This window comes from Aphelocoma coerulescens, chromosome 3 (genome assembly GCF_041296385.1).
Source record: "Aphelocoma coerulescens isolate FSJ_1873_10779 chromosome 3, UR_Acoe_1.0, whole genome shotgun sequence".
Lineage (NCBI taxonomy): Eukaryota > Metazoa > Chordata > Aves > Passeriformes > Corvidae > Aphelocoma > Aphelocoma coerulescens.
The window spans coordinates 20,184,726-20,197,632 of NC_091016.1; the positions used below are offsets into that span (position 1 = coordinate 20,184,726).

At 38.4% G+C, this 12,907-nt stretch overlaps 1 protein-coding gene across 6 annotated transcripts in view; it reads right to left on the bottom strand.

Annotated features, from left to right (window-relative positions):
- FBXO11 (F-box protein 11) overlaps positions 1-12,907 on the bottom strand; it is a 69,026-nt gene that overhangs the window by 27,398 nt on the left and 28,721 nt on the right. For 5 of the 6 annotated variants that reach the window (XM_069009347.1, XM_069009352.1, XM_069009349.1 and 2 more), the window contains exons 2-4: positions 6,546-6,673; positions 6,350-6,431; positions 513-657 (exon numbers count right to left, since the gene is read on the bottom strand). In XM_069009347.1, the coding sequence (XP_068865448.1) occupies positions 513-657; positions 6,350-6,431; positions 6,546-6,673 (355 nt within the window). The remainder of the gene's footprint in view (positions 1-512; positions 658-6,349; positions 6,432-6,545; positions 6,674-12,907) is intronic. The other variant, XM_069009348.1, reaches the window with a different exon arrangement.

The following is a 12,907-nucleotide window of genomic DNA, read 5'->3' on the forward strand; positions in this document are numbered from 1 at the left end:
TAAAAAAAAATTACCAATTTAGATCCCATTTATCCAAACTCTCAATAACCTGGGGTAGAGCAGATTCACATGGGGGAAAACAGCCCAAGTATCCAACCATTCAACAAAACAAAAAACCCAAATCAAACAAAAAACCCCATTTAAGTAACACTAGACAAAGCTTGCATCTAACGTGAAGAAATGTTTTGTTCTTTCTGTGTGAAGTAACACAATCCCCATAGTAGCCTAAAAAAGGTTAAAGGGGGAAGAAGGAATGGCAACCGAAGGAACTGATTTATTTAAAACAGGCATTGTTTAACTAGCTATCTACACTACTAGAGAATCAAGTTTTACTCCTTAATACATAGATATTCACAAGTAACAAATAAGGCTTAACTAAAACAGACATAATAAAACACAACTAGTTTTACTTCAACTAATTGTAACCAACATTTCAATTTTTCTATTGTACTGGCATCTTGAGCAGCACATCTAGTATTTCTCAAGATAATGAGGAATAGCTTTTCACTTACCACAAAATTGGATCATTAGCCAGCTCACTGAAGCGTTTACACACACAAGCTGCTCTACAGAGATCCTGCTCCAGCAGGTAGGAAAAGATCTTTAGAACCACTTCATCTGGTAACTTCTCCTGAAGATATTGTTCTGCAGGTGCTGCTATTAAATGGTAATCAATACAAGGTTATTGACATATTTAGCAAGCTCAGATTCTGACTGAAAAAGATTACCAACTTGTCACTTGAAAGACTCCCATTTAAAATGCCAATTATCTCAAGGCAGCCTTTTTTTAAAGCATGTTTCTTCTAAAACCAAAGGCAAAAATAAAAGTTACAAACTTCAAGTCCTCTTTCCAAACTTCCTAGTTCACCTTTTCCATGGGATTAATCATTCTGCAAACAAGTGCAGATGTTAAGCAGGCTACAGTGCATGTTCCAGATATGCTGGCTTCTCACTGCTATTAGCTTAATTGTGGTTCAATTAACCCACATTAACCATACAATAATAATAATGCAGTCCCAATGCCAAAATCTCTGCAAATGTTTTCAAACACAAAAGAATTTAATCAGAAATAGTCACTGTCTGGAAAAACTACTACTAGGAAGGCTTCCTTGTTCTCCCACAATGAACACATTAGGGAAAGAGGACATCTGGGATGTAGGAAACCAATAGCCAGCAATCATTCCAAAGTCTCCTCCTTCCACTTACTCCCATTTATGTTCTTCCTTTTAAAATGAAAAATCTAAACCAAAAGAAGTGTTAGTTTTGCCAGATGTATTTCTTCAGAGAGGCTGGAGAAAGTTGTATTCCCATGTCATTGTGTGAAGACAGGAGTGCACTTTGTTAAACCCCCTGCTCTTGGGCACTTGGACACTCCACAAACAACAGCTCCTTTGGGAAAGCCCTGCCTGCGGTTTGTGTTCTCACCAGACCCTCCTGGGGCATGAATCCTCAAAGCAGGCGAGTTCTCCTTGCAAAGGTCACTTGCTTGGTTAATGCCTTCAGGATCCTATGATTCTAAAGACACAACCACACAAAGCAGCCTCCAAAGTTTAGAGGATTTGTATATAAGGCATTCAAAGTTCCTGCCTGCTAAATTCACAGCACAATTACATCCATGTAATGCCCCTCACATTATTTTTTCTTAGAATAGATGAGCCTAAGGAGCAATAGGATTGCCATTTTGGCCACTACAAGAAGCCTACTGAAGTGACCTTAAGAAAGATGACCTACTAAATGTGAAGGAATAACATTCTGAAGAATATATCCGTGTGAGACTTCACATATCAACAAACTAACAAACTGCCCCAGGATTTCCCTGGGCAAGGCAGCACAAAGCAATGTGCTATTTCCAGCTGTAAGAGGGAGAAGACAGGAACTGCAGGGACCAGAACTGTGGCTTTACAAAGACACTAAACTGGAGTCTGCAGACCACATCACCAGAACCTGTGTACTATGACAGAAGTGATTAGAGCTGTTTTTCCAGGGTCATGCTTACATCTCTGATCAGACCAGGTAGCAGAAGTTCTGAAATATTCCTGAGTTTGCAGCACCTTTCCCTGAACACGTTCCTTGTTGTGCCCTTGTATGAATGTCTTCTTACTGATTCTTGAATACCAATTTCTTCTAGGATGCCAGAGGGGCATTTACACAGCTGACAGCCGCTCACAGATTAGAGCCATAAACTATAGGTACATGCCACTTCAAGCCAAAAAAAAATCTATGCTGTGCCAAAGGCCCAAGTGCCATCATTCCACATGCCCACAGATATTTGTTCCCACAGTATCCCATCCTCTCCCCGAATTTTTTTATTATCAGCTCCTTGCTGTAGTTCATTGCAAGCTACAGAATTGCTAGCTTGGATCACAAGGAAGGAGGAAGGAATGAATGCCCAGAAGCTGGCTAAGACACTTCTCCTCTGCAACAGCATTAATGGCAGATTACAAAATTATTTTTATTCAAGAAAAAACAAAACAAAGGTTTATGAGCCAGACTGAAGCCAGTAAGTTGGTAAAACTTATGAAATGCAAGTAGTCTGGAAAGGCCTTCTGCTCAAGACACTTGGGGAGCCTGAAGTCTGAAGAGCATAACAGCAGCCTGTAAGGGGAGCATGGCTGGGCATCATCAAAAAATGTTACATGCACTATCAATGCTGGCTTTTAAAAATATCCTTTTCCAATGGAGATATAAAGGGTCTTCCCTGTGTCAAACAGGCAGGAAGAGTTCATTCTACAGTCCTAATTACTCCTGAAATGCATCACAGGATAATTGGACATTGCTTCTGAATTAATCTTTTTCTGGTAGCTTTCCAGTTAGATGTAGGCTTCTACTGTCTTACTGAAAGCTGAAATGTTATACTGCAGATGCAAAACAGTAAATCCTCCCAAGTTTTCCATGACCTGTCTTCTCCTTTTAACACACAAATCCCTGAGGCATACAACTGAAGCAGTTACTTCCATAAATAACCTGCAAGTTTTTTTCTTCCTTTACTTATGTTAGGACCTTGAATAATTTTTTATTGAAGGGGGAAGCTCACTAATATAATGCCTTCCCATTGCTCCAAAGTTCATACTCCTGTTTTCCTCCCTAGGCTCTACTTCAAAACTAAAATTGAAATCCAGATGTGTTTCCTTACTGCAGGGGACAAGGACCGACTTTGAAAACGTGTCAAAACACTTGAAAATAAAATTTAAAAAAAAAAATCATTAAAAGTCTCAATAAACACCCTCACCCCTGCAATTTTTCAAGTTGCATTTACTTGGAAACTCAGGCACCGCTCTCAAAATGAAGATGATGATCTTACAGGTGTTTCTTATGCTCACTCAGTTTTATCTAAAATCCTGTAGAAGTGAGCAGTTTAATTTAAATTGCCCTTCTGCTCAATTTAAGCAGGGGTTGATTTAAGATTTCTCCACTCAAATCACTGATACAGCGACTACCAGGTGAAGTTCTCCAGTATAATTTGAAAAAGCTAATTCAATTCTTAATGTGAAGACTCTTCTCTGTATCCAAGAGAGACCTACATGCTTTTGTTCTATAAATCCACATTTCACATCTTGGATATCTTTTGATAATGTGTCAAAGCAAGGATGCAATCAATGTGTTCTTTCTCTCAGTTTACAAAAATGAGCCAAAACAGTTTTAAAGGCTTGTCTGGCCACCAAATCAGAAGCATCTGCACGCTCCTACTCCTGACAGTTTCATGCCTATTGATGAAGTGAAGGTAACGTACAAAATACATACTCATATTAAAAGAAACCCAACCAGTTTTCCAAATAAGCATCAAAACCAGACAAGAATAAAAACAAAGGGCAAGAGGTCATCACCGATCTTTATCTTTGCCCTCACGTAAGCTGACAGTTGAACTATTTAAGATTTAGTAAATGTTAATATACTGCACATCTGAAAGTCAGAAGCACAGCTAGTTATGTCACTCAGTTTCCACAGGATATGCATGAAGCTAATTCAGTTTCAGTTGTGATCATTTAGCTGATAGGGACTAGCAAAGTAATACCAAGACAAAGAGCAGGGAAAGCTGCCTGAAAGTGAATTCCCTTCTTTGTACGAAGACCAAGAATGCCATCCCAAGAATCCAGAATTGTAAATTATGTCTTATATGGTTGCCTTTTTTGTCCATTTTAGTGAAGGACATGGAGACAAATAGCTTGTGCTCCTTAAGGAGGTATTTAGTAAAAATCTTTTCTTGGTAAGAAGCAGAAATACGTCAGAAACATAGCATGCATTGTTCTTGGGAAAGCATCTTAGGAAATCAATAGGAAAAGAAAAAGATCCATTTAAAAAGTCAGTAAGTTCTGTAAACTATGAGCTATGCCTGTTCCTAGTGTACAGAACAATCACTGAGTGATCCAGTAACCTCCAGTCTCAGTATGTACAGCAACTGCATAGTTCAGTGAAAAGAGAAATTTAAAATAGCAACGCTCCCAGCAGAACTAACTCTGAAATCTGTATTAAAACACATGTTTTTCCAACTCCTGGCTCCACTCCAGTTGGAAACTCTAGTTGACTGGCCTTTCTCCTTTCAACTTCGCTGAATTTTCCTCGACTCAGAGTGCGTACAACAAGGAATGGTTTTCCACCAAGAAATTTTCCTGTATTTCTAGTCCTATGCCTTCATTTCATCTACAGTTCTAAAATAAACAACTGTACAGCCCAAATGACAATACACAGTCACCACTCATGACAATCCAGAAAGCCTCATGCTCACAACTCAGTTACAACAGCTATCATTCATTACCTATGCCAACAAAAAACGTGAGGGGGCTGCAGGCTAAAATAAATCTCAGCACAATCAATACTTGTACAAATCTACAGGAATCTCTCAGAAACTCAACAGGAAGAATAAAAAATTACTGTCACTTGTACTAGGAAAGAGATTAATAAAAAATGGTTTGAGGACGACACGCCCTTCTTACACTGCATCTGGTTTGAACATAGTCTTAGAAGTAAAACTGTAAAATCACTGGTAACAGCTCCTCCATTAATTCCATGCTGGAGAAGCCTCCACAATCCCTGTACTTTCCCCACATGAGCTCAAGAATCTAGCAAATGGAATGTGCAGTGAAAGTGTGGAGAATTCCTCTGGAAATCAGTGTCATTCCTGTTGTAAAGTTACAGACTTTCACTAAAGCAAGGAAGAGAGTAAAAGAACAATGAAGAAGACAGCAAAAAAGTGAATTAAATGGAAGAAAAACTAATAACTGTCAAGAGAAACAGAGTGTGACAAGACAACTCTGCACAAGGCTCCAGAGAACAAATCAGGAAAGGAATCAATGCAAAATGACATAGGTTGATGTCCAACTGGTTCTGGCTATCTCAAGAATATAAATATGAAGTTAAACGGTTCTTAAACAGCTGCTGAAATTAAGAGTTGCTCAAAGAGGGGGAGCATAAAACAAAGGGGGGGAAAAAGAGAGCTCAAAAGACAAAAACTACACTATGGAGAAGATAGGAAACCAGAAAGAGCAGATCTCAACAGAAGCAATGAAAACAGACCCAAAGCCTTGTGCCAGCTGCTCAGTTTTAATTCACAGTATTAAGAAAGATGTGGACTAAAAAAACCAAACTCAAGAAAAGCAGGAGAAACCCCATCAAGGGGAGTTGGTAAGCACTGGTGTTGATTTTCCAGGAAAAGTGACAGCAGATCCCCTGAAACTAAAGAATGTGTCAGGAGACAAAAAAGAACAGAAGCAGAGAGATCGAAAAATGACACAGAAAACAGAAAAAGCAGGCTGTATATATCCACAAAGTGTGTGCACACAAATAAAATACACACACAATATAGTTATATACACGTGTATTGGATGTCTGTTTACTATACAATGTACATATACTGTAAATGTGTGCAAAAATCTATGTACATTATGTATGTAGCTTATATGTGTATTTTTATTTACAAACACACAGTCTCTTCCCTCTCTCCACAAGGAAGTGCTATAATGACATACCCAAACTACCCCTAAAAATGCAATGAAACAATGCCATCAATATGAGAAATAGTCAATAAGGCACCATTGCAGTATTATTGCTTCTAACAGCAGCTTAGATGCAACTACACAGCACTGTGAGAATAAAAAACAACGAAAATATGCCTGCAGTGAAGCAGCCAGAACAAAGAATCACATTCTAAAAATTCTGATTAAAATCAAGCTACTGAATCCGAAGTTCAGAACAAGCTTGTTGTTTTTGCTTTTTTTTGTTTTCCCCACTAGTGTTTCTTAGTTGGAGGACACACAGGAAAACAGTTTGGGGACAATGTGTGAGGGAGAATGTGTGATGTTAAAATGTCCCCACTCCTTCTCCCTTGCCCCCTTTTTTGTACTAAAGTTATTACCTGATAAATCCTGGGATTTCCCGGATACTCTAGCACGTTTTGCTCGGTGACCAAAGTTTTCAGTAGCTGAAGTAGAGGCACCCTTTAATGAAATAAATAAGAATTAGTTCAGTCATTAGACTTAAGAAAAATACTAACTAGTTTCATATTCCTGAAACAGTAAAATTTCCTTTACAATTGAAGCCAAAGAAGTTACCTCCATACTGTTCTTTGTAGGACAAGCTGTTCTTTTAGGTAGAAGAGTTTTTCTGCGAAGTTGGTATGGACTGTTTTGTGCACCAGGACCTGATTCTTCTGCAACCATATCTGCAGGTACATCATCATCTGCAAACAAAAAAATTAATTGGATAATTGGAATTGTAGTTCTGCTTTATACCAGGAAAATGCTACAGAAATTTTCAGGTAAGTACATAGTCAGAAGGGTGGGGAGGAAGTGCTGAAGAACAGAAAACTTCTACTAAAAAAAAGGTCAGAATATGCACAGCATACAAAAACCCACGAGAATCTAAGTTTCTTCATGTGTACTTTCTTCATACATACACAGCAGCTACACCAAAAGCTGCTTAAGAAAAACCAAACAACCAAAAACCTAGGTTTTTGGTTTTATGCAAGCATTTAATTCACTATGCTAATTCAATCACCTCATTACTTCAAATTTTTCACCTAACACTATCAGCAGAATGAGGAACACTGAAGTGTCAATTATTAAGTAGATGTTATAAAGAAATCCTTTAGTAAACATAGCACTTAGTACAAAACTCAAGACTGAGTTTTCCTCAAACATTCTGGGAATAGCTCAAGCCAGCACACAAAACCTTCTGTAAAATGGAGGTGGCTTTAAATACGTACATTCTCTTTACCTAAATTATACTTGAAAAAGTAAGAGCATATTTTCTCCCTGCCCTTTAAAAAAGAAGTGCAGAAAGTGTCATGAGTATAATTTTAAAGGTTTTGATTCATCAGTTTCAATTTTCCCTGTTCATATATTTATGGAACATACTTGAAACAAGCAAGAAATAATTACTCACTGCTCATGCCCTATAACTAACATTACATTATAAAGCTTCAAGAATTTTTAAAAGGCCAGAACAAAAAGCATCTAGAAAATAAATTAAAGCAAACTCCACTTAAGTAAAAGGTATACTTCCTGCAGATACTTAGCTGTGAGGAAACAATTTTTTTGTTTTTCCTTTATTTCCTGTATTCCTATATTTCCTGTATTTCCTTTTCATTTTAATTGCTTTTTTCTTCTTAAACTAGGCAAAATGTGATGTGAAAGTAATAGCCATAATAGCAATGCCATAGAGCCAGCAGTTTTCCTGAATATATTACGTTGAAGAGACCAATAAAAAAAAAAAAAATCCACAAAAAAGAACCCAATATCCCACCATAAAACTCCCCTACTCTTCTAATACTACAGTAGTCTGTTTAAAACAAAGCAATGCAATTCTGAAGTGATTCACTCACATTTCAAAACCCTAATCTCATTATTTTCCTAAGGGTTTCTGGTTTGGGGTTTTTTGACATAAATTGCAAAACATTGGGCTTATATTGGATTATACATACCATGCAGCCTGAGCTGCTGCATCAGTGAGAAAAAAACCAAAACCCCGGACTATTTTTCCCCTTTTTTATCAGGTATTTATAAACTGCAACCTTGCCATGTACCATTAGAGATCACAACACTGCCACAACATCCAAATAGAGGACAGAACCTGGCGTGAAGTTCACACAGGCTCCTCAGAGCAGTAGAGGAGAGCTTCATCAGCTCATTAATCCACCTAAAAATTAACCTGCAAGTACCTCCATGATCAGCCTTCAGCCAGCCCAGCAGCTGGTGCAGCTCAGCACAGCCACAAGATCCCATGACTGGGGAGAACCTCCAATGCTTTTGCAGCAACAGCACAGATTTTTAAGGACAGAAGTGAACTGTGAAACTTCTATCAAGACCCACCACTTTTTAAAAGACAGCGACCTCTGAAACTTCAGCTAGAAGCTGGCTCACACTCCTGTCTACTGCTAACCAGGCACACCTTGCATGTGACCACTTCACTTCCTAGGAAGGTTAAGTATTTATGAAGTATGCAAAAAGCCTAAAGGACACTGATAGATGAACTGTAGTGAATCTTCCTGTGAAGGTTTGTCTGGCCCAGCGTGGGCATCACTGCCTGTGGGAGGTCAGTGACCTCAGAGCAGACTCAGTGCACACTCATGGTTCAGTCACTTGGATTTACCAGTTTCTTTGCATCTCTGATCGAAAACACCCTCTCAATTTAACAAGGTAGGCAGGAGACAGAAGCTGCTACAGGAGAGTTCCCAGCCTTCCCTGGCACACCAGAACAGAAAAGGACCGTGGGTGTGAAGCAGGCCCTGGCAGGAAGAACTCAGGCACCACCACCAGCCCCAAGGCTCCCCACGGCAAAACACCCAAATGTACTCAGACGCTGCAGCACGGTTCGATTTTGCAGCCCTTGTTTCTATTTTAGATTTGATACAGTGACTATGATTACTGTTGCTAATATACCCCAGAAGCTACCTGGGGACCTTAAGCATGGTGTCTCAAGCCCACACTGCTCCCCTATTTTGCATTGAAGACACAAGATGAGTGTCAGAACAGCTGGGTTTTTCCCCCTGTTCTGGACAGTCAGTACAACAGTTTGAAATTCACATGAAACATAGCAGAAGCATAATAAGCAAAGATAACAGAAAAAAAAAAAGCAAAGCAAAAAATTTTGATCTCTCAGTAGGCGATGAAAAGGGGACGGATAAACTCCAATCAGGTCTTCAGAAGAACACCCATGGAGGCCACAAAGGACAAAATATATTACTGCTGAAAAGAGAAGGCAGAAGCCTGAGGGGTAAAATGGAAGTAAAGGTCAGTTTGGCTGAAACGCTGAAGGACTGGCTAAGCAGAAGAGAAATATATTCATTTTCTTGCAGTGTGCTTAGGAAAATGGCAGGAGTCCCACTCAAAGATCACTTTGCTAGCACAGATGACATTAAGGGGTATGCACACATTCACAGCAGGTATCAGAAGAATTAAAATCTTCCTTTTTCCATCTAAACAGCAAGGAAGATGAGGGAAGGGTACCACAGTTTCTCTCACCAGCAGTTTTTGCCACACTTCTGAGGGGCTTCTGCACAGATTTCTGGCACTTCAGGAATAACAACTGATCCTATTTTTCCAGATGCAGCCTGTGTAGTTACTGCCAAGTAACAGTACCAGGAAACCTGAAGGTCTTGAGTGATCTCTTACAGCAGTAGCCTTGATGCTTGCTTTTAGCCTTCCAGATGCTCCCTGTAAGCCCTGAACAGACTAAAGGAGCTACACCGGGAGCCTTCAGAGAGATGCTGCTCACAAAGTAATGCTTCTTCAACACTGCACATTGCCCTTCCCTGAGCAAGAAAAGTCTTAAAACAGACTCCAAGAGCTCTATTTTGAAAATCCTTCCCTAAAAAACACTTAAAACATATACCTGCTTTAGAGCAGAAATATCTATTTTAAAATACAGAAGCTCAGTGCCTCCAAAATATTTTGAAAAAACGTATTTTAAAGTGTAACAGTATAAGGCAGTAACAGTCATAAAGAGCATTATAATCACATTTGTTGATGATAGAAGCATAAAAGTCAATAAACAAATTTAGAAGAGTGTGTGTAATATTAATATCATCATACAAACACCTGCTGAAATGACTGCCAGATGCTGTCACAGTTTTAACCAAGTCAATATGTTTGCAATTTTTAAGAGATTAAATTAAGCTGAGTCTGCTCTCAAAAATATTTACCTGAATATTTTACACCAATTATACTGTATAGTAAGATAAAATAATTTCAAATAAAATCATGTTTACTGAACTTCATGATGCTGACATGTCAAAACCTAAATTTAAATTAAGAATTATCTCACCTGATAGTTCGAAATGACTCATGAACCTGAACTGTAACACTATAAGCTTTAAGACCCACAAAAGACCAATAAGCACAAATACTTCCAAGAGGAAAAGAAGAAGAAGAAAATAAATCTGCTGTTCTGGCAACTGCTGTCATGACTGCTTTGTATTTCCACAGATGCTGTGGAAGTGAGTACATTAAAACAAAGAAAAAATAAAATTACACAACTGACTTCTTTTGTTTCATAAAGACTTAAGTTAAAGAGAAGTGACAAAGCACTGTCAAGAGCTATTTATTAAAAAATATACACACCTAGGTCACGTCTAGAGAAAATTTATCATGTCCACAACATCTTTCCCAAAAGATGTGCATGTCGTTTCATTTCTACCTTATATGTGTTCAGATAATATTTCCAAAAAGCATCTTAAATAAAAATGACAACGGTAAGGTTGACAAATTATTTAAAATAAAAAGAAAAAAGCTTTTAATTGCCCCAAGGGACTCATCATAAAAAGTAAAAAGTAGGGAGAGGGTCCCAAGGGAGGCAGTTCATACACTAATCTGTAGAGGTTGATCACTTAAGTTTTTACTCTGCAACATCACATTTTTGTGCTATTTTTCTCTACCTTCCCCAAATGGGGCAGGAGGAGCAAAACAAAACAAAAAGATTTTTAGTAAAGAGAAGCAGAGTGCTGGGGGTGGCAGATATTTCCAAAGAGACATAGCATTGAAACTGCTCCTGCAGGCTGAGGGAAGAAAGTGATGAGAAGTGTAACCAACTAGTTTTAAGACAGAAGAATCCATATCAAATTGGGAGTAGGTCCTAGAAGAGCAGCTCTGAAAAATAAAGTTAATCCATACTGAACCTATTTAAGCCATGATTCATCTTGTCTATCAAACAAATTTTAATAGGAAGAGCTCATTACACAGTGTTTTGAGTTGGAACCAGTAAAACTTCAGAATGAAATAATAATCTAGTAAAACAAAAAAATTCCAACACTGTCCATCTTCATAACTAGAAGAAAACATGAGTTAAGCAACTAAAATGTTAACTGATACAGCTCAATTGCTCTGGATTGAGCACATCTTGCCATAAATCTGGCAAAACCCCATAAAGCATCCTGCAAGCCTGTGAGACAACAGCCCCAGCGACTTGGTTGGATCCACTTCTGGATTAGCTCACCATTCCAACAGAGAAGAGAGGATGACAAAAGTTTAAGGGAGTAGAGAGGAAGGTGCCCCCAACACAGCTAACAATGAAGGCAAATAACTTACAGAGCAGAAATACAAGGCAGTTCTGTATTTGCACTTACAGCAACATCTCTGCAACAAACTGCCGACCCAAAAAACAAGCAGAACACACCCACCCACCATTTTCCTTTAAGAAGCAAGTCTCTGGGAGCAAGCTGTTAAATAAATGCATGTATCAGTGGTGTGACTGACACTCATCCTGTGTCCTTGAAAACATTCCTAACAAGTGGCTGACACTTGAAAGCAGATACAGTACCAAAACATGAAAGATACTGAATATAGAAATTGCACATTCTACTCTGCATCTCAGAGCAAAGGTTTCTCACACCAGTACAGGCTTTCCCATTGATTCCAGGCAGCATTTAAGGGTTAATTTAAATTATGGATGGCTTAAGGTTGCTTTTGAAATGGAGACCATTTTCTTTTGAGAGCTGAGGACCTCTCTGAAGAGAAAAAAACACTAGCTAGGAATATCACCACTACGAAAAACTCAAGTGCACCCCCAGAACCACCCCCTCCTCCTCTCCCCCCCCAAAGCAAACAAAACCCCTACAGAACTGAAAAACATGACTAGCAAAGTTCACTGAGCTCAGATCCAGTATGTCCTAAAGGCAGGAGCATTGTGGTGGTCCTTTACAGTCATATTCCACTTCACTACAGTGGACTTGGAAAAAAAAAACCAAAACAGTCCATAAGAAACAGGAGGCATGTATATAGCCACTCCATTTTATGTTTAATGTTAAAAACATGGTATTAAAATAAGAAGTAGCTGCAAACTCTTCTGCTACTAACATAAAAGACTTGAATAAATACTGTGATATATTTTAATTATTATGGAAAGAAACTCTGCAGTATTTTTCAAGCATTATCCAGAGCAGCTCAGCTCACAGAAAGATAAAATCTAAAAGGTAGTATTTTTGTAAGGTTCTGATAGCACTGGTCAACGAGAAGGATTAACCTCTGAGTGGAGACAAAGCTGTTTGGAACTGGAAAAGACCCTGCAAGAAAAAGATTCTGAGTCAGAACTGCTACTCAGAGTAGCAGGCTCTCAGTCAGAAAAGTGGACAGACCTAACATTAAAAATGTATGCTTTCTTAAAGACTACAGAAAGATCAGACTTCCTGAACACTATATGGAATAAAGATTCTGCCTTCTGGGAAGCAACAATCAGACACAATAGCCATTACTGACTACTAGAATATTTAAAATATACATACAATTTCTTACTGACAATAAAGCAAAGATATATAACAATATGCAAGCACACTGTAGCTTGCAAAAGTTTCTTTGATAAACAAAAATTGTGTGGAATACCTTGAAACTTTCCTGTATGAAAGTTATTTCTTAACTTGAAAGAGAGGAAAAAATTATGCTTAAGCTATAAGTCACAGTACCTATATAGAGCAAAATTTAAG